This window comes from Gallus gallus, chromosome 10 (genome assembly GCF_016699485.2).
Source record: "Gallus gallus isolate bGalGal1 chromosome 10, bGalGal1.mat.broiler.GRCg7b, whole genome shotgun sequence".
Taxonomy (NCBI): Eukaryota; Metazoa; Chordata; class Aves; order Galliformes; family Phasianidae; genus Gallus; species Gallus gallus.
Window position 1 is genome coordinate 7,885,062 of NC_052541.1, and position 21,209 is coordinate 7,906,270.

The 21,209-nt window shown below is 38.7% G+C and overlaps 1 protein-coding gene across 3 annotated transcripts in view; it reads left to right on the forward strand.

Moving 5' to 3' along the window:
• Window positions 1–21,209, forward strand: part of PRTG (protogenin) — a 100,251-nt gene that overhangs the window by 45,919 nt on the left and 33,123 nt on the right. For all 3 annotated transcript variants that reach the window (XM_040706297.2, XM_025153830.3, NM_001030548.6), the window contains 9 exons: window positions 1,682–1,826; window positions 2,869–3,002; window positions 3,313–3,450; window positions 4,606–4,764; window positions 5,337–5,496; window positions 6,106–6,353; window positions 9,543–9,707; window positions 11,061–11,366; window positions 12,527–12,715. In XM_040706297.2, the coding sequence (XP_040562231.1) occupies window positions 1,682–1,826; window positions 2,869–3,002; window positions 3,313–3,450; window positions 4,606–4,764; window positions 5,337–5,496; window positions 6,106–6,353; window positions 9,543–9,707; window positions 11,061–11,366; window positions 12,527–12,715 (1,644 nt within the window). The remainder of the gene's footprint in view (window positions 1–1,681; window positions 1,827–2,868; window positions 3,003–3,312; window positions 3,451–4,605; window positions 4,765–5,336; window positions 5,497–6,105; window positions 6,354–9,542; window positions 9,708–11,060; window positions 11,367–12,526; window positions 12,716–21,209) is intronic.

The following is a 21,209-nucleotide window of genomic DNA, read 5'->3' on the forward strand; positions in this document are numbered from 1 at the left end:
GCATAGTATGCTGCGGCTGTGGGGACCTGTTCCCAAGCATGGGGCTGATTGTGGATACCAGAGCATCTCTGCACTCATCCTAGCAGTCTGTATCACATCTGGGGTGGCAGACCTTGTTTCCAATGGCCATAGTGTTTGCACTATGTGGTGGCAGCTGCTTTCAGATGGTTTTGCTGCACGGGGCAGTTTGGCTGTCTTAGTCTCTGGGAGGTCTGTTCACAGCACTGCAATGCTTGGGCTCTGACAGTACGATTAGGAATGTTCATTCTTGTAGTGCTTGTGCAACTACTGGAATGCAGTGCAAGAAAAAGGATTTACTCTGACCTGAGGTATTAAGTAGCTATACTAGTAATAGGATAGTTAGGCCTATGTTAGGAGTTGGTTTGTACATGTAGAGAAACACAATCGGGCGATGTCGTATTTCCTCCACACTCCAAAATTCAGTTTTTTGATGCTGTGGAAGAGTATCAAATTGAGGGGTAGTAGTGGTGGGAGGGAGCATTCATTAGAATGCTTGGTGTACGTCAGTGCTGCACGTGTACTCTGTGCAGAAGAGCATCCCTGAGAATGCATTACAATAAATAGGAGGTAAAACAGTTGAAGGAAAGTGAAGTGAGTGGAGGAATTATTTCAACACAAAGCTTAAATATTAAGAGACGGTTAACTTACTAATATTGATCTGCCATATAATGTTTTTTGTAATTTATACAACGGTAGAAAATTACTTGAAATCCTGTATTAAACACATCAGTACCATTGAGGTTATGCAGAGATTGTACCCCGTGCAGTTACACGGAATAGGGATGTGTGTGGAATTACTCAAGTTGTGAGATATCCAAAATGAATTGCCGCTGAAGAGCTGCTCTTTGTGTTAATTATGTAGTGAGTAGCAGTAAATAGAGCAATTAATTAGAAGCTTTTATATTCCTTTCCTCTTAGTTTTTATTTCCTGAGCATAGAAGTCCAATTACTGATTAGTTTCTTAGGTTTCTGCTAGCTAGAAGGTATTTATTGATCTGCCAATTCAGTTGGCTCAATTTTGTGAACTCCTGAAGTTCCAACTGCTTGAAATTATATTGGAAAGCACTTGGACTTTTGGTATGAAAGTGTTAATACCTGGTTACAATTATTTTGCATTTTTGCTTTCTTTTTCTATCAAACCAATTGTACAGTTCTCCAAATGCTCTTTCTAAAGTGAGTGTTGTTAAAGCACTAAAATATGAATGTCAAGAACTGTTCTGGGAATTTTCTTTTGCAGTCAGGTTCCCCCCCCCCCGTTTTAATGAAGTATAGTGGGGCTCGAACTACTTGTGTTGATGTGAACTGCCATAGCTTAATAATTAGTGTGTTTTCTAGCTACATGCCAGACAAACGTACACTTGATTCTATTAGAGACACATTTTATTTTTTGTTAAAACATTTTTATAATGAATTGAGTTAAAGTAAAATTATGCTAAGTATACTTTCAACTAATGAAAGCATGCTGTTGAACAGAGTTAATAAGGTAATTAGGTCTGTTTTTCCTTACATGTAGGAAAGTGGACTGTTTGAAGTGTTTTAGGGTATTTCTTCAAGTTGATCTGTGATCTGGAACTTGGTTTATCTAGGAATTTTTCCACACTTTAGTCCTTCAAGTTACATGTTCTTGTATTTTTATAGTTTTTTTGTTGTTGGTTTTTAGCCATTTCTGCTTTTGAAGTTCAGCCACTTTCAACTGAGGTTCAAGAAGGTGGAGTAGCTCGATTTACCTGTAAAATAGCAGCAAACCCTCCTGCTGTTGTGACATGGGAAGTGAATCGAACAACTTTGCCTTTATCTATGGACAGGTATGTAGACTTACACGTTTCAGGATGACATTTATTCTCTGTGAACCAAAATAATATCTGAATACTTGCAATGCCAGTACATAAAAAAGGTTCTAAGTATGTATTATGTCAACTACTAATTAGTATAATTACTAGCAGTAGTTATGTTGATAGTTAATTTTGAATAGATGTTATGAGCATGGATCAGAATCATCTGCTATTGTATATGCAGTAGAGTCATAGAATGAACATTGGCCTATGAATTGTTCCTGGAAAATTTTGCATGTGGGTCATTCTCAGGGATGGGGAGCAATGAGGGATGCAGAATAGGTGGACTTTTGATGGGCAGATAGTTTAAACTAATGAGTTTGCTTTCACAGGTGCAATGTAGAAGAATTAATGTTGAGCCTATGGGGTTTTGGGTTTTTTTTAAGAGGGCCTGTAAAGAGTTATACGTGCAAAAAACTGAATTAAACCACTTCATTCGAGGTAAATTCTTCGTAGGGGTATTTCTCTCTTGAGTTGATTAACTTGAAGCGTATAGCCCATTTGTTCTAGCTATTTTGCCTATCCATTCTGCATTAATTGAACCAACTTCCATTCTTCTTGGCACCTAACTTTTGTGGAATGTGCAACTAGCGTGCAAAAGAAGGTGAAATAAGGTACGAAGAGAAGCATAAAAATTATAAAAAGTATGGGTGGATTTATTGAAAATTGCATACCCTAAAGTGCCACTGTAGCAGAAACTATTGCCAAGAAAACTGACCAACCTGAGTAACATGGATGTGGGATCTGCCTAAAGAAGATTGGGATGTTTGCTTCTGAGAATTAAGGTCTGCTAGTTAAAAGTATACAGATTCCTCTGCTTTTGTGATGGTGTTAGTGGGGGAATCACCTGTAGTACAGAAATGCAGGGAGGTGAGTTATGTATAGAGGGTGTTTCTGAGTCTCCAGCCTGCTGTTCCCAAGTCCATATAGCAATGGCTGTTATAAAGTATTCCTTTCTATGATGCTGTTCGCTAGTGGAACATTTATCTACATTTCTTTTTTGTTTGTGTGACAGGATAACTGCTCTACCTACAGGAGTTCTTCAGATCTATGGTGTTGAACAGAAGGATGCAGGAAATTACCGATGTGTTGCCACAACGATAACCAGTAGACGTAAGAGTGCTGAAGCAACGCTGAATGTTATTCCAGGTACTCAGCATGTGAGATTTTTCCACAGCATTATTGCCTTCCTTATAAATACAGCAAAAACACTGAAATGCATTAAGGAGCTGTAATTACCTCTGAACCACTCACCAAAATAATAGTTTTACTTGCTCAGATCCTGTGGCTAAAATATTGTTCAGTGTACAATTACTGAAAAAAAAATTTAGTGTAAATTTAATTTCAGGCATCATTTTTTAAATTGTCGAATTTTTATTCGTTATTATATGATTTCTTTTTTGTTTAATTGTATTTACTTTCTTTGTTCTTTTTTTAAATTTCTGTTTTTTCTCCAAAGCTTCAGACTTAAAGCCTTTTCACAAACCAGCTATAATAGCAGGTCCTCAAAACGTTACAGCATCTCTTCATCAAACTGTCATACTGGAGTGTGTAGCCACAGGGAATCCAAAGCCAATCATCTCATGGAGCCGGTTAGGTAGGTCTTAAAATTATAGAATACAGTCTTGAGCTTGTGGAGAGGAAATGAAATTGGAAAGGGAGGATTTTAGTGGCTGGTTCCTGTTCTGAGCCATTGTGTAGTAGGTAGGCAACCATTAGTGGGTTAGGGTAGGGTGAGTGAAACACTTTTACTCATGTACTTCCATACTGCTGATGAGAACCCCTGAGGTTTTCCAAGGACTCAACTGCTTCTGTTGTCAGTCCTGCACTGACCACAGAGCATAATGGACAAGGTGCCTGGTGGGGCAGTGACCTCCAGGGATCTGTCAATCAGAACAGAATTGTGGTTGGGTTAGTGAAGATTGGAGTGGCTACATCCCACAAAATAATCCTGTAAGTGTTTCTCTACCTATTCTTAGAAGCAGTATGTGAGTGGGATCTAGGACTTGTATGAGTGGGCAGTTTAGACTCTGAATAGCCATAGTCAGATCCTGAATAACCTGACTGGAAGGGGAAAAGAAGAGAGGGAGCACAATAATAAAATCAATAGCATTCATCACTGTGTCACATTTTCTGTGAGAATTGCCTCAGTTTCTCCTGACATACCTAAATGTGAAAGTCAGGACTATATCTGTAGAAGCAAATTATCAGATGTTTTCCTACATTTTATTTCTAGAAGTGTGAAAAATAATGGATTGATTCTATAGCTCTTCTAGGCAAACAAATAAGAAAATAATTACCTAACAGCCTAGGAGCTTTTTCATAGGAAAAAATAAAACATATGGTAACCAAATATGTTCATTTTATTCCAAACATAATTTAGGAGATGGATGATCCCTGATTGTAAAGATGATGTGGACATTGGTAGTAATAAACTGTATCTTCATGCAAGCCGACTAGGGAGGCTAACTGGAAAAATAGCATTAGTTTTCAGCTGTGATGGGAAACATCAGTTATAAATGACTTACTAAGTAGTGTAACCTAACCATCCGAATGGTCGGATACCTAGAGTCAAGAGCAAAGCGAATGCAGGATGGAAATCTCTGAAAACTCATTTGTGATTTCCCTTTGCATTTCTTTGACCTTTAAACTCTAACTCATGCCATGGCCATCTAAGCAAACTTTCTTTAGATAGGTTATTTAAATACACTGGACAACCTAATAACCACACTTCTCCCACTGTCTCAAATAGACCATAAGTCCATTGATGTCTTCAATACCCGTGTCCTTGGAAATGGGAACCTCATGATCTCTGATGTGAAGGTGCAGCATGCAGGCGTATATGTCTGTCGAGCCACTATTCCAGGCACACGAAACTTCACAGTAGCAATGGCAACTCTCACTGTGCTGGGTGAGCCTGTTTTGACTTCTACCTTGTTTTAACATCTTGCTTTTGTCTTGAGCTGTGCTGCATACTGGGTTGAATTTCTGTCTCAAATAAAGTGCACCTGGGGTTATAGCAGCTTGCTAATGTGAAACAGAACTGTGGCAGCTTTCTTTTGTCAGAGAGATGAGAAATGTCAGATACTGACTGTTTAAGTTAGAAACTAGCAGTTGATTTCCACTTAGAGACAGCAAGGTGCAATGGTACCTCTGGAAGACTGACTTTCCACACAGAATCCAGTGACAAAGTAAAAATATGTAATATACCCATATGTGTCATTAATGATGTTTTGTAGGCTGGAGTTTAATTTGCTGTTTGCCTTCACAAATGCATAAACCAGAATGTGTAGCAGTGTTGCTTTTTGTGCAGAAAATATGCATTTTTAAACAAACGTACTTTTTTTTATATGAAATATGCTTTCTGCATGGGTGTATGTGTGTTTAAGCAGCCTGAGGAGAGAGGCTTGTGTAGGAAAACTCTTAATTTGAGTGTCCTGACATTTACACAAGCTTGATTTTTTGCTTTTTACTTAACTGTAGCTCCTCCTTCATTTGTGGAATGGCCGGAGAGTTTAACAAGGCCTAGAGCTGGTACTGCTCGTTTTGCCTGTCAGGCAGAAGGAATTCCTGCCCCCAAAATTTCATGGTTGAAAAATGGAAGGAGAATACACTCCAATGGCAGAATTAAAATGTACAACAGGTAAGATTACAATTGCTGTATGAGAGCTGTGCTTGTAAAGAATACACGCCCTTACTGAAGGTTGAGATGTCACTAAGTAAATATAGCCAAACAAGATATAACTAAATAAATGTAAATTGGGCATTGAGTGTAGCATTATGGACATTCCGCAGGCAGAAGAAACACAGATTAGTCAATACCCAAAATCATCAGTGAAGATTTTATGATCTCTGATTTACCGGAGTCACTCTGGATCTAAAGTACTATAGCAGAGACCTGAATCTTACCAGTTGTTTGAGGCCCATTTCAGTCCTTCTGTAGAGTGAACAACTCATATTAAAGTATGTTAAGAAATGACAATCTTAAGGTTGTTCTTTTTGCGGAGAGGAATAGATCTACATATTTGTTTTCACTGTGCTTGGCTTTGCAGCAATAAACATGAATACTGACGTGGGAGGTTTTCAGTTATGCTTCAGGTTGCAAAATTCCAGAACTGCACATCCATTTCTAATTGCAAAGTTTGTGAAGTATAAATTATATTTGCCTCATGAGTTTAAATAACGAATGTTGCATTGTGTAGAGCTAAGTTTTTTTTTTTTTTCTTTTTTCCTTTTATCTTTTTGGATTCAGTAAATTGGTGATTAACCAGATCATTCCTGAAGATGATGCCATTTATCAGTGCATGGCTGAGAATAGTCAGGGATCTGTACTCTCCAGGGCCAGGCTTACTGTAGTTATGTCGGAAGATAGACCCAGCGCACCTTATAACGTCCATGCTGAAACGATGTCAAGCTCAGCGATCCTGCTAGCATGGGAGAGGCCACTCTATAATTCAGACAAAGTGATTGCATACTCCGTGCATTACATGAAAGCAGAAGGTAAGCAGTTTGATTTAAAGTGTATCCATATACAACTTATAAATGGTAAGAGCTTGAATGTCCTTGCAAAGGCTGCCAAGTTTGAATAGCTCATAACCAGGGCTGTATCAGAGCATATTGGCGTAAAAATCCATATCATAACCAACAGACATGCATGGGGAAAAACGCTTTTGCCAAATCATTTGTGGGACTGAGTGTTCTTCCAACTCACCTTGTCTGATCACTCCAGTGAACAGATTTTGAAGTCAGGAATGGGCTTTAAAACCTGGAACCTACCTACTATTGTCTGCGTTGCCGTTTGTCCTCAAGGGGAAATTCTACATGTGTGCTTGGCAGGGAAGGACAGCATCCTGGGGGCTTGTAGTGAGCAACTTTTTCCTGGATTCAGCTGTTATGTCTGGATCACCAAATTCCTGTGACTTCACAGGCTTTCATATGTTTTGGAATAACACGGTTGGTGCATTATTGGCTTTAGCTATCATCTCTTAGAATACTAACTTAACAAGAAGGTTTGCTTTCCTACAATGAGAAACATGTATTCAAAATTTTAAATTATATGGAAATAGCCATGAATGGTTTGCCATGGTCTCTTAAATGTTATAGAAATAGCTATGTAAAAGGGAATGGGTAAATTAAAAGAGAATTGAGGAACTAGACATTTTTAGCCACTTAGTGCGATGTAATTGGTTTAAGTTAAGGAAATCTTTACGGTGATAGAAAACAGATATTTTTCATAAGCAAGGTATTTTTCAAAAAACTGCCAAAGGACCTGAAAATTTCTTTGGTGTGTGGCTTAAACTAATGCTTATTCTGTAACGGAGCTCTGTTTTCTTGGAAGACTAATTTATTTTCCCATTTCTATTCAGTAACTCGTTTATTCAAGGACAAGACTGCAGATGCTCAGCTCTGTATGGAATACCAGTCTGACATCTGCTAAGCAGAGGACAGGAAGGACAGCTTAATTACTCTAATACTGATGCTGAAATAGCTGCCTTTGCTTTTGCAAGTGGGATTTTTCAGGACACAAGAGAATTTTGTCTGAAGGAAGGAAGGAAAGAGTTTTAAAAGATAATGAGGACAAGAGGTGCGGGAAATTACCCCCTACACTTTCAGTCACTGAGGTATTGTGCTCACAACCCCCACTCAAAGCTAATATGAATAAAGTCACACTAGATAAGCTATCTGGGTAATTGTATGTCCGGTGCCAGTGTAGAGAGCAGAGACTGGGTAACTTCAAAGAAAACTGGGAAATTGTCCTTAGGGAAGGTTGCATTTGTGCAGGAAGTACCCTTTCACTGTAGTGAAAATGAGGTATCTTCTGAAATGTGTATTCTGTAAAATTCTTTTGCAGTCTCTGCTTCATTTAGCTGCTTGTACCAAGGCTGTTGTATGTATGTATGTTGTGAAATGAGATTGTAGCTTGGCTTAGTTTAAAAAAAAAAACAAAAAAAAAACCACACACACACAAAAAACACAAATCCAAACAAACAGAAAAATCCGAAACCAAACCATCACACAAAACCAAAAACACCAGCAACCCCAATTATTTGAACTTTCTCTCATACCCATTTTTTCCATCTTTCAAGATAGTTTTGTGACATCAGGACATAAAAAAAATACTTGTCTTTTTTTTTTTTTTAATTTTACTGTATTGTAGAAAAAACGTTGGAGCTCAAAGGCTCATGAAACTGCACTCACCTGAAAATGGTTACTAAGTGGTAGTCTGTAGATCTTTCAGAGGACATTGCCCACATCAGAAGCATTCTGCTGCTTCACTGTGATACAGGTTCAGAGCTTCTTTCCTATTTGAATTAAAAGAAAAAAAAATATTGAAGTTAGTTGAAGAAACTAACAGGTGGTGTTTTTATTTTATGTTTTAATTTTTGTTCTTTTTAAAGCCGAATATTTTACATTCAAATCGGGGTCATAGTAGCAAGAAGAATAAGGGTCTGATGAGCGTACATGTTGGAGTGTGTTAATTCCTTGTTAGTAATTCAGAAAAGGCACAAAGGGAACAGTGATTGTGGTGGAAGGCAAGCCTTGTTCTCTATTATGGCTGTTTCATTAGGGCCTCTGCATGAGGCCTAGCAATCCATTCAATGAGAGAACAAGTCCTTTTAATTTGAGCTCAAGGATCTTGTTTAGCAGGTCAGAAATCGTGCCTTGCAATTCCTAATTAACAAGCCATTAACTAGTCTGTTGTGAGATGCTTGTAATCTTGTCTAATTAAAATGCTATCAAGTTAATTCATAAATGTGGGAAAACTTAATGCTGGAATTTGCCTTTCGTTTTGTTTATAAATTCAGTTGTGAAGAGGAGGAGCTGGCTCTTACAGAGTTTTGATTAAGTTGACATGCATTTGGTGTGAATTGTTCCTTAACACAGCAGCTTTCACCACACTTATTCCACTTTATAGCCTTCCTCTATAGGAATAAAGCCCAACAAAGACAAGAACTGCTGCTTGCATTGCTATGCATATTTTAATGAGAATTGCTAAGAATTTTTTCTTTTTATTCCTGTCTCTTTTTCTCTCCCTCTTTTTTTTTTTTTTTTATTAGCAACTCATTAAGGAGCAAAATACTTTTGAAGCTCATTCTGGGCTGTTCCTATTGGCTTTTTTCCAAATTAAAGAAAAAAGTGTCAATCAGATGTACTAGAATTTGCAGGGCTAAAACGAGATCCTTCTGCTGAATAATTTCTTTGTTTTGTGTTATCTGGGGGGTGGAGGGTTTTATGTTTGGGGTTTTTTGTTTTGTTTTGTTTTGTTTTGATGAAGTAGAGCCTTTGCATTCCTCCCAGGCTGCTATAGTAAGGCTCTGTAAATAGGTTTTGAAAAAGCCTCCTGACTCTAAACAAATAGATTTAGAAGTTTGCTCTGAATTATAAGGCTATTAGAGCTCGTCTGTTGTGTTACTGTATATTGGGCGCAGTTTGTTGTGACTAATTTTAAAAAGGGGTTTAGAGTTGCATTCAGTGTTCCTGATTCAGGAAAATCCTGCAACATCATTATCTACACCACAGTAAGACACAGTTACTGCTACGCGTAAATGAACTCAACGTAGTAGGCTGAAAAAATAGAGGTAAACTGGGTAAGAAAACAAAATAACTTTGTGAGATCTCACAGCCAGATACTGCAATGTTTAGAGATTAACTGGAATTTTTGTTGGTTTAACTCTTGTTTTATGCCAGGTTTAAATAATGAAGAGTACCAAGTGGTCATCGGAAATGATACAACTCATTACATTATTGATGACTTGGAACCAGCCAGCAACTATACCTTCTATATTGTAGCTTACATGCCTCTGGGAGCCAGTCAGATGTCAGATCATGTGACTCAGCACACCCTTGAGGATGGTAAGACAGATAAATACCACTGTTTTTAAGTGAGTGTTTTTTTCACACTGAATAGAAATGTGCAATCAAGTACTAATAGATTTCAAGGATCCAGTGGCATCAGTGAGACTTCTAGATACCAGTGATGTAAGACTGAGCCAGCTAACGAAAGCAATGGGAATAAAATAAGTCTGACAGAGCAGCACTGTGTATTACATGACATCTTTTGTGAACTTTGAAAGATATTTCATTAGATCAGGTAAGGAATCTTTTCAAATCTTCCTCGGTGCTGGGGATTTGTTGGGAGCGTAGGATTTCATCTTTGTGACTTTGTGATTGGAGTGTTTGGTATGATGCTATGTTTTGGTTCTAGGAGAAGAACAGTGTTGATAACACACTGATGTTTATTGTTGCTGCTAAGCAGTGTTGTTCAGAGCCCCATCCCTGGAGGTGTTCAAGGCCAGGCTTGATGAGTTCCTGGGCAGTCTGCTCTAGTGGTTGTCAATCCTGCCCATGGAAGGGAGCTGGAACTAGATGGTCTTTGACATCCCTTCCAACCCAACTCGTTCTGTGATTCTGTGAAGGCCATTCTCAATGAAAGTCCCTAGGAGCTGGGAGGGAACAGGATTAGGACAGCTAACTTAAACTGAACAAAGGGATAGTTCATGCCATATGACATCATGTGGAAGAAGTTTTGAAGAAGATTCTTCTAGCTCTCTTCTACTGCTCGGGGTGCTAGCTAGGCAGGGAGTGGTCAACAATTGCTTGTGCATCACTAGTTATATACATTTATATATATATATGTTAGTAACGACTATTATCCTTTTCCTTCTCTCTATCTTAGTAAATAGTTTTATCTCAACCCACGAGTTCTACTTCATTTTTTTTTTCCTGATTCTCTTCCCCATCCCACTGGGAGGTAGGGGGGTGGTGAACAAGCTGTGTGGTGATTTGCTACCTGCTGGGTTAAAGCACAACACGTAGCCAGAAGTTACTACCCTCATAACATGGTTAGTGGAAGGAAGCACACACAGAGTTCTGAGCACTACTGGGTGGTGTTTAGACTCCAAGTTTCAGCTGCAGCATGTAATGTTGACAGTCACTTTGACAGAACAGTAAGGTGTTGACTGCCATCAATTCCTGCTGGCAGCTGTAAGAGAAGAAAATGTTGAGGGCTTCACAGAAAAGAGCTTGCTAAGTTTATATTGTATGCAGGAGGTTGAGAAGCATGAGCAGTGTCAAGCCATTCTTAAAATGAACAAGAATCTACAAAACTGCTTATTACAAGTACCTCACTGTAGATTAAGGTGTCAGATGAGAATTTCACATCTTTCTTTTCCTGGAGCTCAGAACTTTTGTCCTTTTTCTTTTCAGTTCCCTTGAGAGCTCCTGAAATTAGTTTGACAAGCCGGAGTCCTACAGATATTCTTATCTCTTGGTTGCCAATTCCTGCAAAATACAGGAGAGGCCAGGTGGTGCTGTATCGTCTGTCTTTCCGCCTCAGCACAGATAGCAAAATCCAAGTCTTGGAGCTTCCAGGAACTTCAGATGAGTACCTCCTTGAAGGGCTGCGGCCTGACAGTGTCTACTTGGTTCGTATTACTGCTGCAACAAGGATTGGCTGGGGAGAGGCATCTTTGTGGACCTCCCACCGAACTCCAAAAGCAACAAGTGTGAAAGGTAATAATGCTTATGTTACCCACTGCCTGGAGATGGGACCAACTGTGGGCTTCATCTGAAGGCTGCACGTTTTTCTGATAGGTAACACAAGGATGTGAAATGAGTTTTCCCATTACATGTTCTTATCCTAGTGATATAAGGGAATAGTGTTCTAACTGTGATTTTGTGCGTGATCTACACAAGCTTATGATTTTGGTGTCAGGATCAGAAGTTGTCAAGAAATGAATCTGTCTTGTACTTTGTGACAGCAGAAAGAAAAGCCAATGTGTTATTTTTGTGTTGATCCTTGATTGCTGTCACGGGCCGATATTCACATGTTTTATACGGTCATAGGAAACTTTAATTAAAATGTTTTAGCTTTTAGCTTTGTTTCCAGTGATAACATGGTTTTCTTCTGTTCCACATGATTTTAATGAAAAACAAGCAAACCCAAAAAAACATAGCAGTTCAGAGTAAAACTCTTTCTCATATCAGGACATTTTACATTGGCAGCCTGTGTAGGTGGGTGCACAAGGGAGCTGAGTTGACATGTGTCTGCTCTACAAACAAAACACAGAGTTTTGAGTATAGAGATGGACTTACTTGAAATCCGATTTCAGTTGTTAGAGCTGAATTTTGGCTTATGTTATTATTTACCAATATTGTATAGAAGAGCATTCAATTTTGCATGAATGCCTTAAGGGTATAGATTTGAATTTGCAGTTGTATTTCTTAGGTTAGTCCACATCCATCTCATTTGAATTTAATTGAATTTTGACTAGTATAGCAAATTATTGGCTCTTGATGAATTGTGATGTTATTGCTATTTACATTTACTCTGGCTTATTTTAGAGCAAGAGATAATTTTATAGACTCTGGATTATCCTCATTTTCCTTCGAAAAAGAGGAATTGCAAATACTTTAAAAAATCTTAAATAGATTTTATTTCAATTTTTTTGAGATGCGGAATTAAAAAAATGGCTATTTCCCAATTTACCTGAAATTATGCTTTTAGATTAGCTACAGGGAATCAGACATCCTAAAAAGGAAGTAAGTATGTGAGTACATAAGTGAGCTGGAATCAGAATCTTGAGCGTACTTTTGAGGGATGGGCATTCTGATTTTAACATAGGATTTTATTATTCTTGAATATAATATTATGTATATTTCTCTAAAATCAGCACCGAAGTCTCCTGAGCTGCGTTTGGAACCAATAAATTGTACGACTATTACAGTACAGTGGCAGCAGGACTCTGATGACACTGCAGCTATTCAAGGGTACAAGTTGTATTACAAAGAAGAAGGCCAGCAGGAAAATGGACCAATTTTGTTGGATGCCAGTGATCTTGAGTATACTGTCAGTGGTTTAGGTAAGTATAGAACATATTTCTTAACTGTTCTGGAAGGCAATTAAATCAAAGGATATCTTAGGCATCTTAAATCTCCTGACCTACAAGGCTACTGCGATAGGTTTGGCCATCTATATTCCTAGCAATAAGCTATCTAAACTAGATTTATACTGCTGATGGATAATCCTATCTGTATCCCTAAATATATGTTGTTATCTAACACTTAGATAACCAGATCTTGTTAATCTTGTGTAAGTTAGAAGGACACCCAGCTGCATGCCACAAGACACAGAACTGGTAGTTAGTAAATATCCATGTTTTTGGTACTCAGTTTATTACTTGATATTTTAGCTTTTGGGTGTTCCTGCTTGGTCTAGTAACAGTGAAAGTCTAGTAACAGTTTCTAGGCTATGTTTCTGTTATTTGTAACCTTTGTCATGGCTATACTGCCCAAGAAGCACCACTTGCTTTGTCATGGCTACTGGACACGTTACTGGAAATTCCTAAAAGTATGACTAGGCTATTGCAGTAAAATGAACTAAAAATACCTCTAAGTATTAATGGGATAGTAACATGCACGGGGTGCTAGCTAGTAGCCTCTCTGCATGTTCTCCTTTATATTTTAAGTAGTACTGGTAAATATTTGCAGAACTAAACACACACATATTAGAGCACCGAGCAGTCCCATTGTAGTCTTTCAGTTGATCATCAGACTGTTTCCTCCTGTAGCTCTTGCCTTGTATATCAGTACAGGTGTTTTGGTATTACTCCTTGTAAGAAGGTGCTTCTGTTTATATATAAAAAGCTGTGTTTTTTTTAATTTAAAAGATGTGACCTATAATGTAATCAGCAAAAGTAAAATAGGACTTGACACTTAGCATTTGAAACGTATCGAGATAGTTTACTTAGGAGTAACGTGGAGAACTGAATTATCAGAATTGACCTGTGGTCTTAACTAGGTCAAATGGCCTCTTGATCATGATCAGGCAATTCTCATCTGCTGCGTAGAATTGAGATACTATTTTAGAGGAGATCATAGGGGAGAACATTCTGGTCTGTTAGGTGGACAACTGGCCATCTGTGATCATTCCTACCCAGAGCATCTGGCAGCAGCTGACTGTTTAACAAAAGAGCATTGGCTTGGCTGGGAAGGTTGTGCTGTCTATGTGTCCTAGGACACAAATGTTTTATGTTTTTTGTTTGTTTGTTTGACTTCTCATCCAGTTACTAAACAATAATTTCAAATAGGCAAATTTATTAACTGTGTGACTCCCATCATGGGAGTTGTTCAGTATACCAACCCTCAGATTAAAGTAATGTTTTACAGAATCACGTTTAAAATATATTATCTGTATGGTTTTTATTGGGCTTTCTTTCCAGTAAGCGTGCAGACAGAGGACAAAATGAAACCAAAATGGGTTTGGGGAGGTAGAACTTTCACACCCTCGTATTGTTACCCAGATTCTGGGATGTATGGACGTGGAAGATTCACATGCTTGAATTAAACATTTAGTCATGGTGCATAGGATGTTTGGAGTGTTAATTCCTTGCCTTAATTCTAAATATCTACCTATGGTGACCAAAACAGGACACATCCCATATAATCTGGTTGCCCTTCTTTAAATTTTTAATGCGTGTGTAATTTATGATGCCATGGGTTAGACAAGAGTGTGTATTTTCATGCAGCTTTCAAGTAGACATCAGCTTTTTTATTTTTTATGGAGGATATAGAGTTATTTGAAGTGAACTTTCCTGTGTAAGGTTATCTATTGTTTTCTTTTTTAAGTCTTCTTTGTAGCATTTATAGAAAAAGGCATTAACTGCCACAACTACAAAAGACTCAGTTGGTACAAGAAATTTGATCTGGTCATGGTTTTAGACTGCAAAGATGATTATGTATGTTGAAGCCTGGAAGTCTCACACATATTTCTCATGGAGACAATACCTGTTTGATTACTGTATTTGCCTATTGAGAAGTCAGCTGTTTGAAAAACCTGTGTGCACTAAATAATTTCTTAGAAAACAGTACACAATCAACCTTATTCTTCCTGTAGTGGCTGCACCTGTGGAGAGTATAGCAGGTAAAATGATATGCAGTATATAAAATAAGAGTGTAGCAACAACCATGCAGTAATAAGGGACTTGGTTTGCTTTTCTTTTTTATTTCTTGTGAATAATCTAAATAATTTAACTAGGATATTTTATTAAGATATTTCTAATTAAAATATTATCTATTGGGAAGTGGCCCTGAGATGAAGCAAGGAAAGCTATCTGTTTAGATCTCTGACTACAGTAAACAATCTTCACGAACTGGACAGTGGCTTTGAGAAGTCATGTTCTGCCATCTATTTGCCTTTTTTGGACACAGAATTCACAGAATCACAGAAGGGTGGCTAATCAGTGAAAACTACAGACTTATTGATAGCCTCTTTCAAATAAAGGGCATTTAATATCTTCATTATGAGATACATGCATTGGTAGAATATTGCAGGTGTGAGATCTTAAGGGGCAAGGTGTGTTTAGAGGCTTCGTTTTCATAGACGTTGGAAAACATGGTCAAATGAAAGGTTATTTCTCATTTGGGAATGCTCATAGATGCTTTCTGGTGGCAAAGTTTGAGTATTTCTCATTCACATCTGTTGCCACTGAACAATTACTATTGGTAACATTGGTGAATTACTGTTAAATGACTTGCAATGGACCCTTGATGGAAGGACAAGGCTGATAAAGCAGAAGCAGCAATAGCCATGTAAAATAGGTTTCAGTGATTGAACGTTATATATAGCAATATGAATATTATGCTGTATGTTTTAATTTGTTGTTTCTTTTAACCTTACATTTTAAGAACTGGTCTCTCCTACTCTAGTGTAAGTCTACCCAGTTACTTCTGTCTATTTTTAAACTGGATTATTTAACGGGAGTCACTAGGTAAATAGAATTAAATGATCTGATTAGAGTCAGGGCTGCCTTTCTCAAAATAAATATTCACAGTTTCACATAGACATTTCTTTGTGTTAAGGGTCTTGGCATTTATTTTTCATCAGTGAGCCATTTCCTAGTCCAGTGTAAAATTCCATTATCACTTGAATTTGCTACAGGAACATACCCTTGAGTGCATACCATTCATTTTTGACGCTATTTTTAATTCCTCCTTTGCTTACTCCTGCTCTAGTAAGTTCTGATTTTTACTTCCAGCCTGGAGAAGAGAAGGCTCTGGGGAGACCTCTTTGCAGCCTTTCAGTAGTTAAAAGAAGCTTAAAAAAAAAAAAAAAAAAGACTTTTTACACGGTCTGATAGTGATAGCACAAAGGGGAGCAGTTTTAAACTACAAGAAGAGAGATTAAGTTTAGATGTCAGGATGAAATTCTTTACTCAGAAGGTGATGAGGAGCTGGCACAGGCTGCCTTGATAAATGCCCCATCCCTGGAGACATTCAAGGCTAGGCTGGATGGGGCTCTCCCAGATCTGATGTGTGGCAACCAGCCCATGCCAGGGGTGTTGGAATTGTTTGGTCTTTAAAGTCACCGCTATTCACTGCTGTTTGCCTGTCACAGCTCACTGCAGCCATATGAGCATTAGGAGGGTAGAACCAGCATGAGAGGGGCAGTGGCTCTGACAAACCCATTTTAGGCTTATAAGGTTTGCTGGAACAAGGAACTCCTCATAGGTAAGTGCTACTGCTGATTGGAATCTCATCCCACCAGCTGTATCTAGACAGATTAAAATCAAATTTAGCTTCTTGCTTAACAGATTGAAGAAAGCACGACCCACTGTGAAGCTGTAACACAAGTTCATTGTTCTTAAAGTTGCCTGGAGTTCTTCCCCTTCTGAGCTTTAATTAAATTAGAAAGACAAATTAATTAGTTATTACCATGCTCGTAACAGCAATATTTTTTACTAATTAAGTGAATGATGATGGGGGAAATGCAACATGTTCTTGTGCCATTAATGCCTTCTACTCTTAGAAAAAGGGAGGAAAGGAAGAATTCACTCTGCAAATTCATCCTTCTGTAGTTGCTGTCTGGAAGCTGTAGCAATCAGGTTGTGGCAGGGATGTGTACACCTTAGGTGCTCCTTTGTTTCTGTTGCACACAAGATGATATCGTGCTAAATAACCATTTTCAGCCAGAAACACCTTAGGGGATGGAAAAACTGGTCTGTTAGCTTCAGTGAAAACACCTTGAGCATGAGAGCACACTCAGCTTGGCCTTTCCCTGGCATAGCCCCTCCCCACATGAAGTGCTGTCCTGTGCTTGGGCTGCAGACCCCAGAGTGCTGCTGGCTCCCCAGGGCCAGGTGCTGCCAGGCTGCAGGGGATGGACAGGGCCTGCTGGTGGTTTGTTGAGCACGACATTGAGTGTATCTGCTTTTATATTTGTGTGTTTGTGTATACATACATATGCATATATATAAATATTACAATAATAATTGTTTGGTGATTCTTGGGAGGTGTGTGGAGACTGCAGGCCTTCTCTTTGGGAAAGCTTCTTGGGGTTATCTAAAGCTGCTTAACATGAGGGATATCACAATCCTTTGCTGCTGCTTCTGATACTCCAGTTTTATTATACCTACTTGCTTCCTCCTACTCAATCCAGTTCTTCTGGAGAATATACTTGGGTTCTGTCAGACTTGTTTATCTAATATACTCAGTGTTATTGGAATGTTTGATCTTAATCAGCAAGAATTCCATGCTTCTGTGGAAACTCTTCAAGTCCTACCTCTGTTGTTGCAGAATGGAGAAATAAGGGAAAGCGCGTGTCCTTCCTCAGTTGGACAAAATGTCGTAGTGCTTTGTGAGGAATTTGTCAAGATCTAAAGGATGCAGAGGTGTATTTTGTGACCCTGCATGTTCTCTGCTCTCAGAAGAGGCTCATGCTGCAGAATTAGACAGCTGCCTATCACGCTTAGCATTCCTCCAGAGACTTGCTTGGCCTTCAGTTGTTTAATTTCACCTGGATCTATATATATCACTTTATAACCATGATTACAGCTAAGCTTCAGTCTAGAGCAGCAAAGGCAAGGTGATGCTACAATCTATGGGAATGGAATAAAGGCAGATAAAAAAAGCGCAAAGAATTCCTCCCATGAAGCTGTCAGATGTGTGTCACCCGAGTGCCTTTTCACATAGTTCCATAAAAGCACTTCACAATTTTCATAAGGCAGTTTATATAATGGTCAGATATGACATAATGGTTTGTTTTGCATCCTGTTACAGTCGTATGTGCAAGAAGGTGTATATCTTAGCTTTATTGCCATCTTTCTTGTTAAGAACAGCAAATGTTGTAATATTGAGAAGAAATGTTGTATGAGCACATTCTTTTATTTTTCAATTTCAGAGCATGACTGTCAGTGTGTCCAGGTAGTTACTTCTAATAGCCGGGGCTGTAATTCAGTTCCATCCTGGGCTTTGTTGGTGTCAGAATGTAGTCTTGCATATTTGTATCTGAAAACTGTGGGCCATCCAAAACTGCATAGGTGAGAATTGATGTTGCTGTCTGGTTATAAGTCACTATGAAAATTCAGCTTGAGATTCACAGGTGGATTTCAAGGAACCAACCATTTGAGCACTGTAATGAAATAATGGGAAAGAAACAACACAACTCTTCTCACTCAGTATGCTTTTCATCTTTATTCTTTTGTTTTTGATTTCTTATTTCACATTTAACTATTTCCAAATTCTAGTTGATGAAGTAGAACCCAGTATTGCAGGACTCCTGTGTTTTAGCTTGAACTTTATGTTGAGTCAGACACTCGCTGTGAAATTTTGATTTAAATGAGCCATAGCTGTCTTTTGAAAAAACATAAATAAAAATCAGTAATGACAATAGTTCTTAATAAAGTACAACTACTACAGTTTTTTTGCTCATAGTACCAGGTGATGGTACTGTGTGCTGCATATACTGGAACCAGTATATTTACACTGCTCCATTGTGAAAAGTGTGTAATAGCTCAGTAGGTGACCAGGACAAATATTATCATTTATTACCACTGTTTACAGCTGGGTCAGTTGAGTGTTTACTCATGCTGATTACATCCTTAAACTAAACCTCTTATCTGTCAGTTCTCCTGATTGTATGTAACAGGCTTGCTACTACTACTTATCAGTTAAAACATGAGGGATTTGCTGGGCGAAGGGAGGAGGAATTGGCCAAATTGCAGAGGAATAAAAGCAAAAGCCCTAGAAGTAGACTGGACGTGTTTAAAAGCAGCCTTTTCCCAGCTGTGACCTCTTACTTTTTGGCAGACACAGCGATTTATGTGTATTTGTATTTAACAGTCCCAAACTCTGGGGCTAGTCCTGGTGTGATGGTGTGCTTCTACTACATGTCAGTAAACGAGAGACACATTCCTTACTTCATAATCATAAAGGACGGACCTGTCACCACTTTGAATGAGCCTGTCTTCTAAATGCAGACATGGCATATCTGCATATCACTTTTTTCTTGTTTTCTTTTCCTGAATTTATAAGGAAAGGGGGCGAACCAGTTATGATTAAAAGAGGCAAGGGAGGGGGCTTTGCTACATTTCATCTTTTCTTTTTACTTGCAAAATATCAAAGCAAGTGCTGCTTTGGTAAGTTTTTGTCCCTTTTTTATAGAGCCACACTACGTGGTGCAGGCCATAAGTGTATGTGGAGATCAGATATTTTTTTTTCCAGTTCTGTGGTTGGAGTTTTCAAGCTGGTGCGTTATGTTTTGTTTCAAGTGTAGGACAGTGCTGGTAATTCCTCTGGACATATTTGTAGCATTTCTTTCCAGATTCAGATTTATTGTCGCTGAATGCACAGAGCCTTGGCTGGGTGGCAGGAGCAAGGAAGGACTGGAATCTTTGTTCTGCGCTGTGTTTTTTGGTTAAGCAATTGTTGGTCCATTGTGCAGCTTGATGTGGAGCAGAGCAAGCAAGTGGGGAGTGTCAGGAGGTTGGACAGTGCAAATGCAGTGAGACAGGAGCCTGGGCAAACTGCCTTGCACACTGACCCAATTCCTTAAGTTTGTCCCTCCTTTGTGAAATTAAAACACTAAACTCCTCTGTTTGAAAAATCAATTCACTCAGGTTATAAATAGAATTTTTACCAAGCAAAACTGAAGCTTGCCTTTAATCATGCATCCTTTTGTCAGAGCTTATTGGCATGGCATCCATTACAGCAATTATGTCTCTGGCTCCCACTCGTACGTACAACAAAATGGGAATCTTAGATAAACATCAGCTTGTTTTTTACTCCAGAGAGGCTAGTTAAGTATCAGCTGCTAACACTGCACACTTATTGTGCAGTTCAAGTGCCACATCTGTAAAAATGCAGTGCCTTCCTTCCTGAGCAGTTCTGTAGCTACAGCTCTCTTGCATTGCACTCTACCACGTATTTGTCTCATAATTATGTATTTTCAGTTGAATTTTAGTTCTCAGATTACTTTGATTATCACTTTCTTTCTCATAGTACAACCTTTGTTAAATAAATTTGATTTATTGGTTCTTTTTGGTTTTAAATGGCATCTTAAGTAAATCTGCCAGTGTTGTTGTTTTTGAAAGTAAATGTTACTTTCACACAATTTATTTGTAATGGAAAGCTTTAATTAACGTTTGGTGTATTTGTCAGTCTTCAACTACACCACCAAACCTCTCAATAGTTTACTGACTCAACCAGCAGACAATTTAATAGGTGCCAAATACTGAAATCTGCAGCATCTCTATTAGCAGAGTAACTGTTTTGGCGTTGATTAAAATGTCACCTGTGACAGAACATGACAAGCGCTGGGTAAGAGGAATCTCTGGGCTTCTGTGAGTTAAATTCAGAGTCATTACAACGTTCCAAAACAAATGGATAATTATTTGTCCATGTGAGCAGACACATAAGGTCTCTCTTAGTTAAGGTCTTTCAGAAAGAGGTAGATTCTGTGCTGGAAAGATTGCCTGGTATCTTTTTTTTATGTGACCTTCTTGAAAGTGCTTCCTGAACTACTGCAGTTTGAATCCATTTGCCTTGGAAAATGGTCCTGACGTTCTCATTTAACCATACCTTGACTTTTGCGGTAATCCATGTTAACTTTGCACACCAGTTGCACTTTAAAGGTGAGGGACAGGGGAAGGGAAGAGCGCAGAATGTACTGTGCTTCAAAACAGAGCGTTAGGAACAGTTAAGCCGGGCTCTCCGAAGAGACGCTGGGAGTCATCTGGGTGAAGGAAGTTTCGTTGTTTCCTGGGTTGATGCCTTGCAGCAATTTTGTAGATTAAAAACGTCATGATGCAGGCTTTACTAAGGCAGTGGTTGAGATTGTGTTCCAAGGGCGCACCTCAGCAGCATGGAGAATTTCTGCCAGTTCTGGGGAAGGCCTTCTATCTCTTAATCAGCTGCCTCCATAGCTGAGTCGGATGCGGTTGTTTTCTCTTGGGACCTCGGACTAATTGTGTTGCAGATCCAGGAAGTGGAATCAAAGGTGCAGTGCAGAGCACTGAAAATTGGAATGGGGGTTATTTACGTTCTGTCAAGATAACCTGCCCGCCTCCAGTGCAGCAAAAT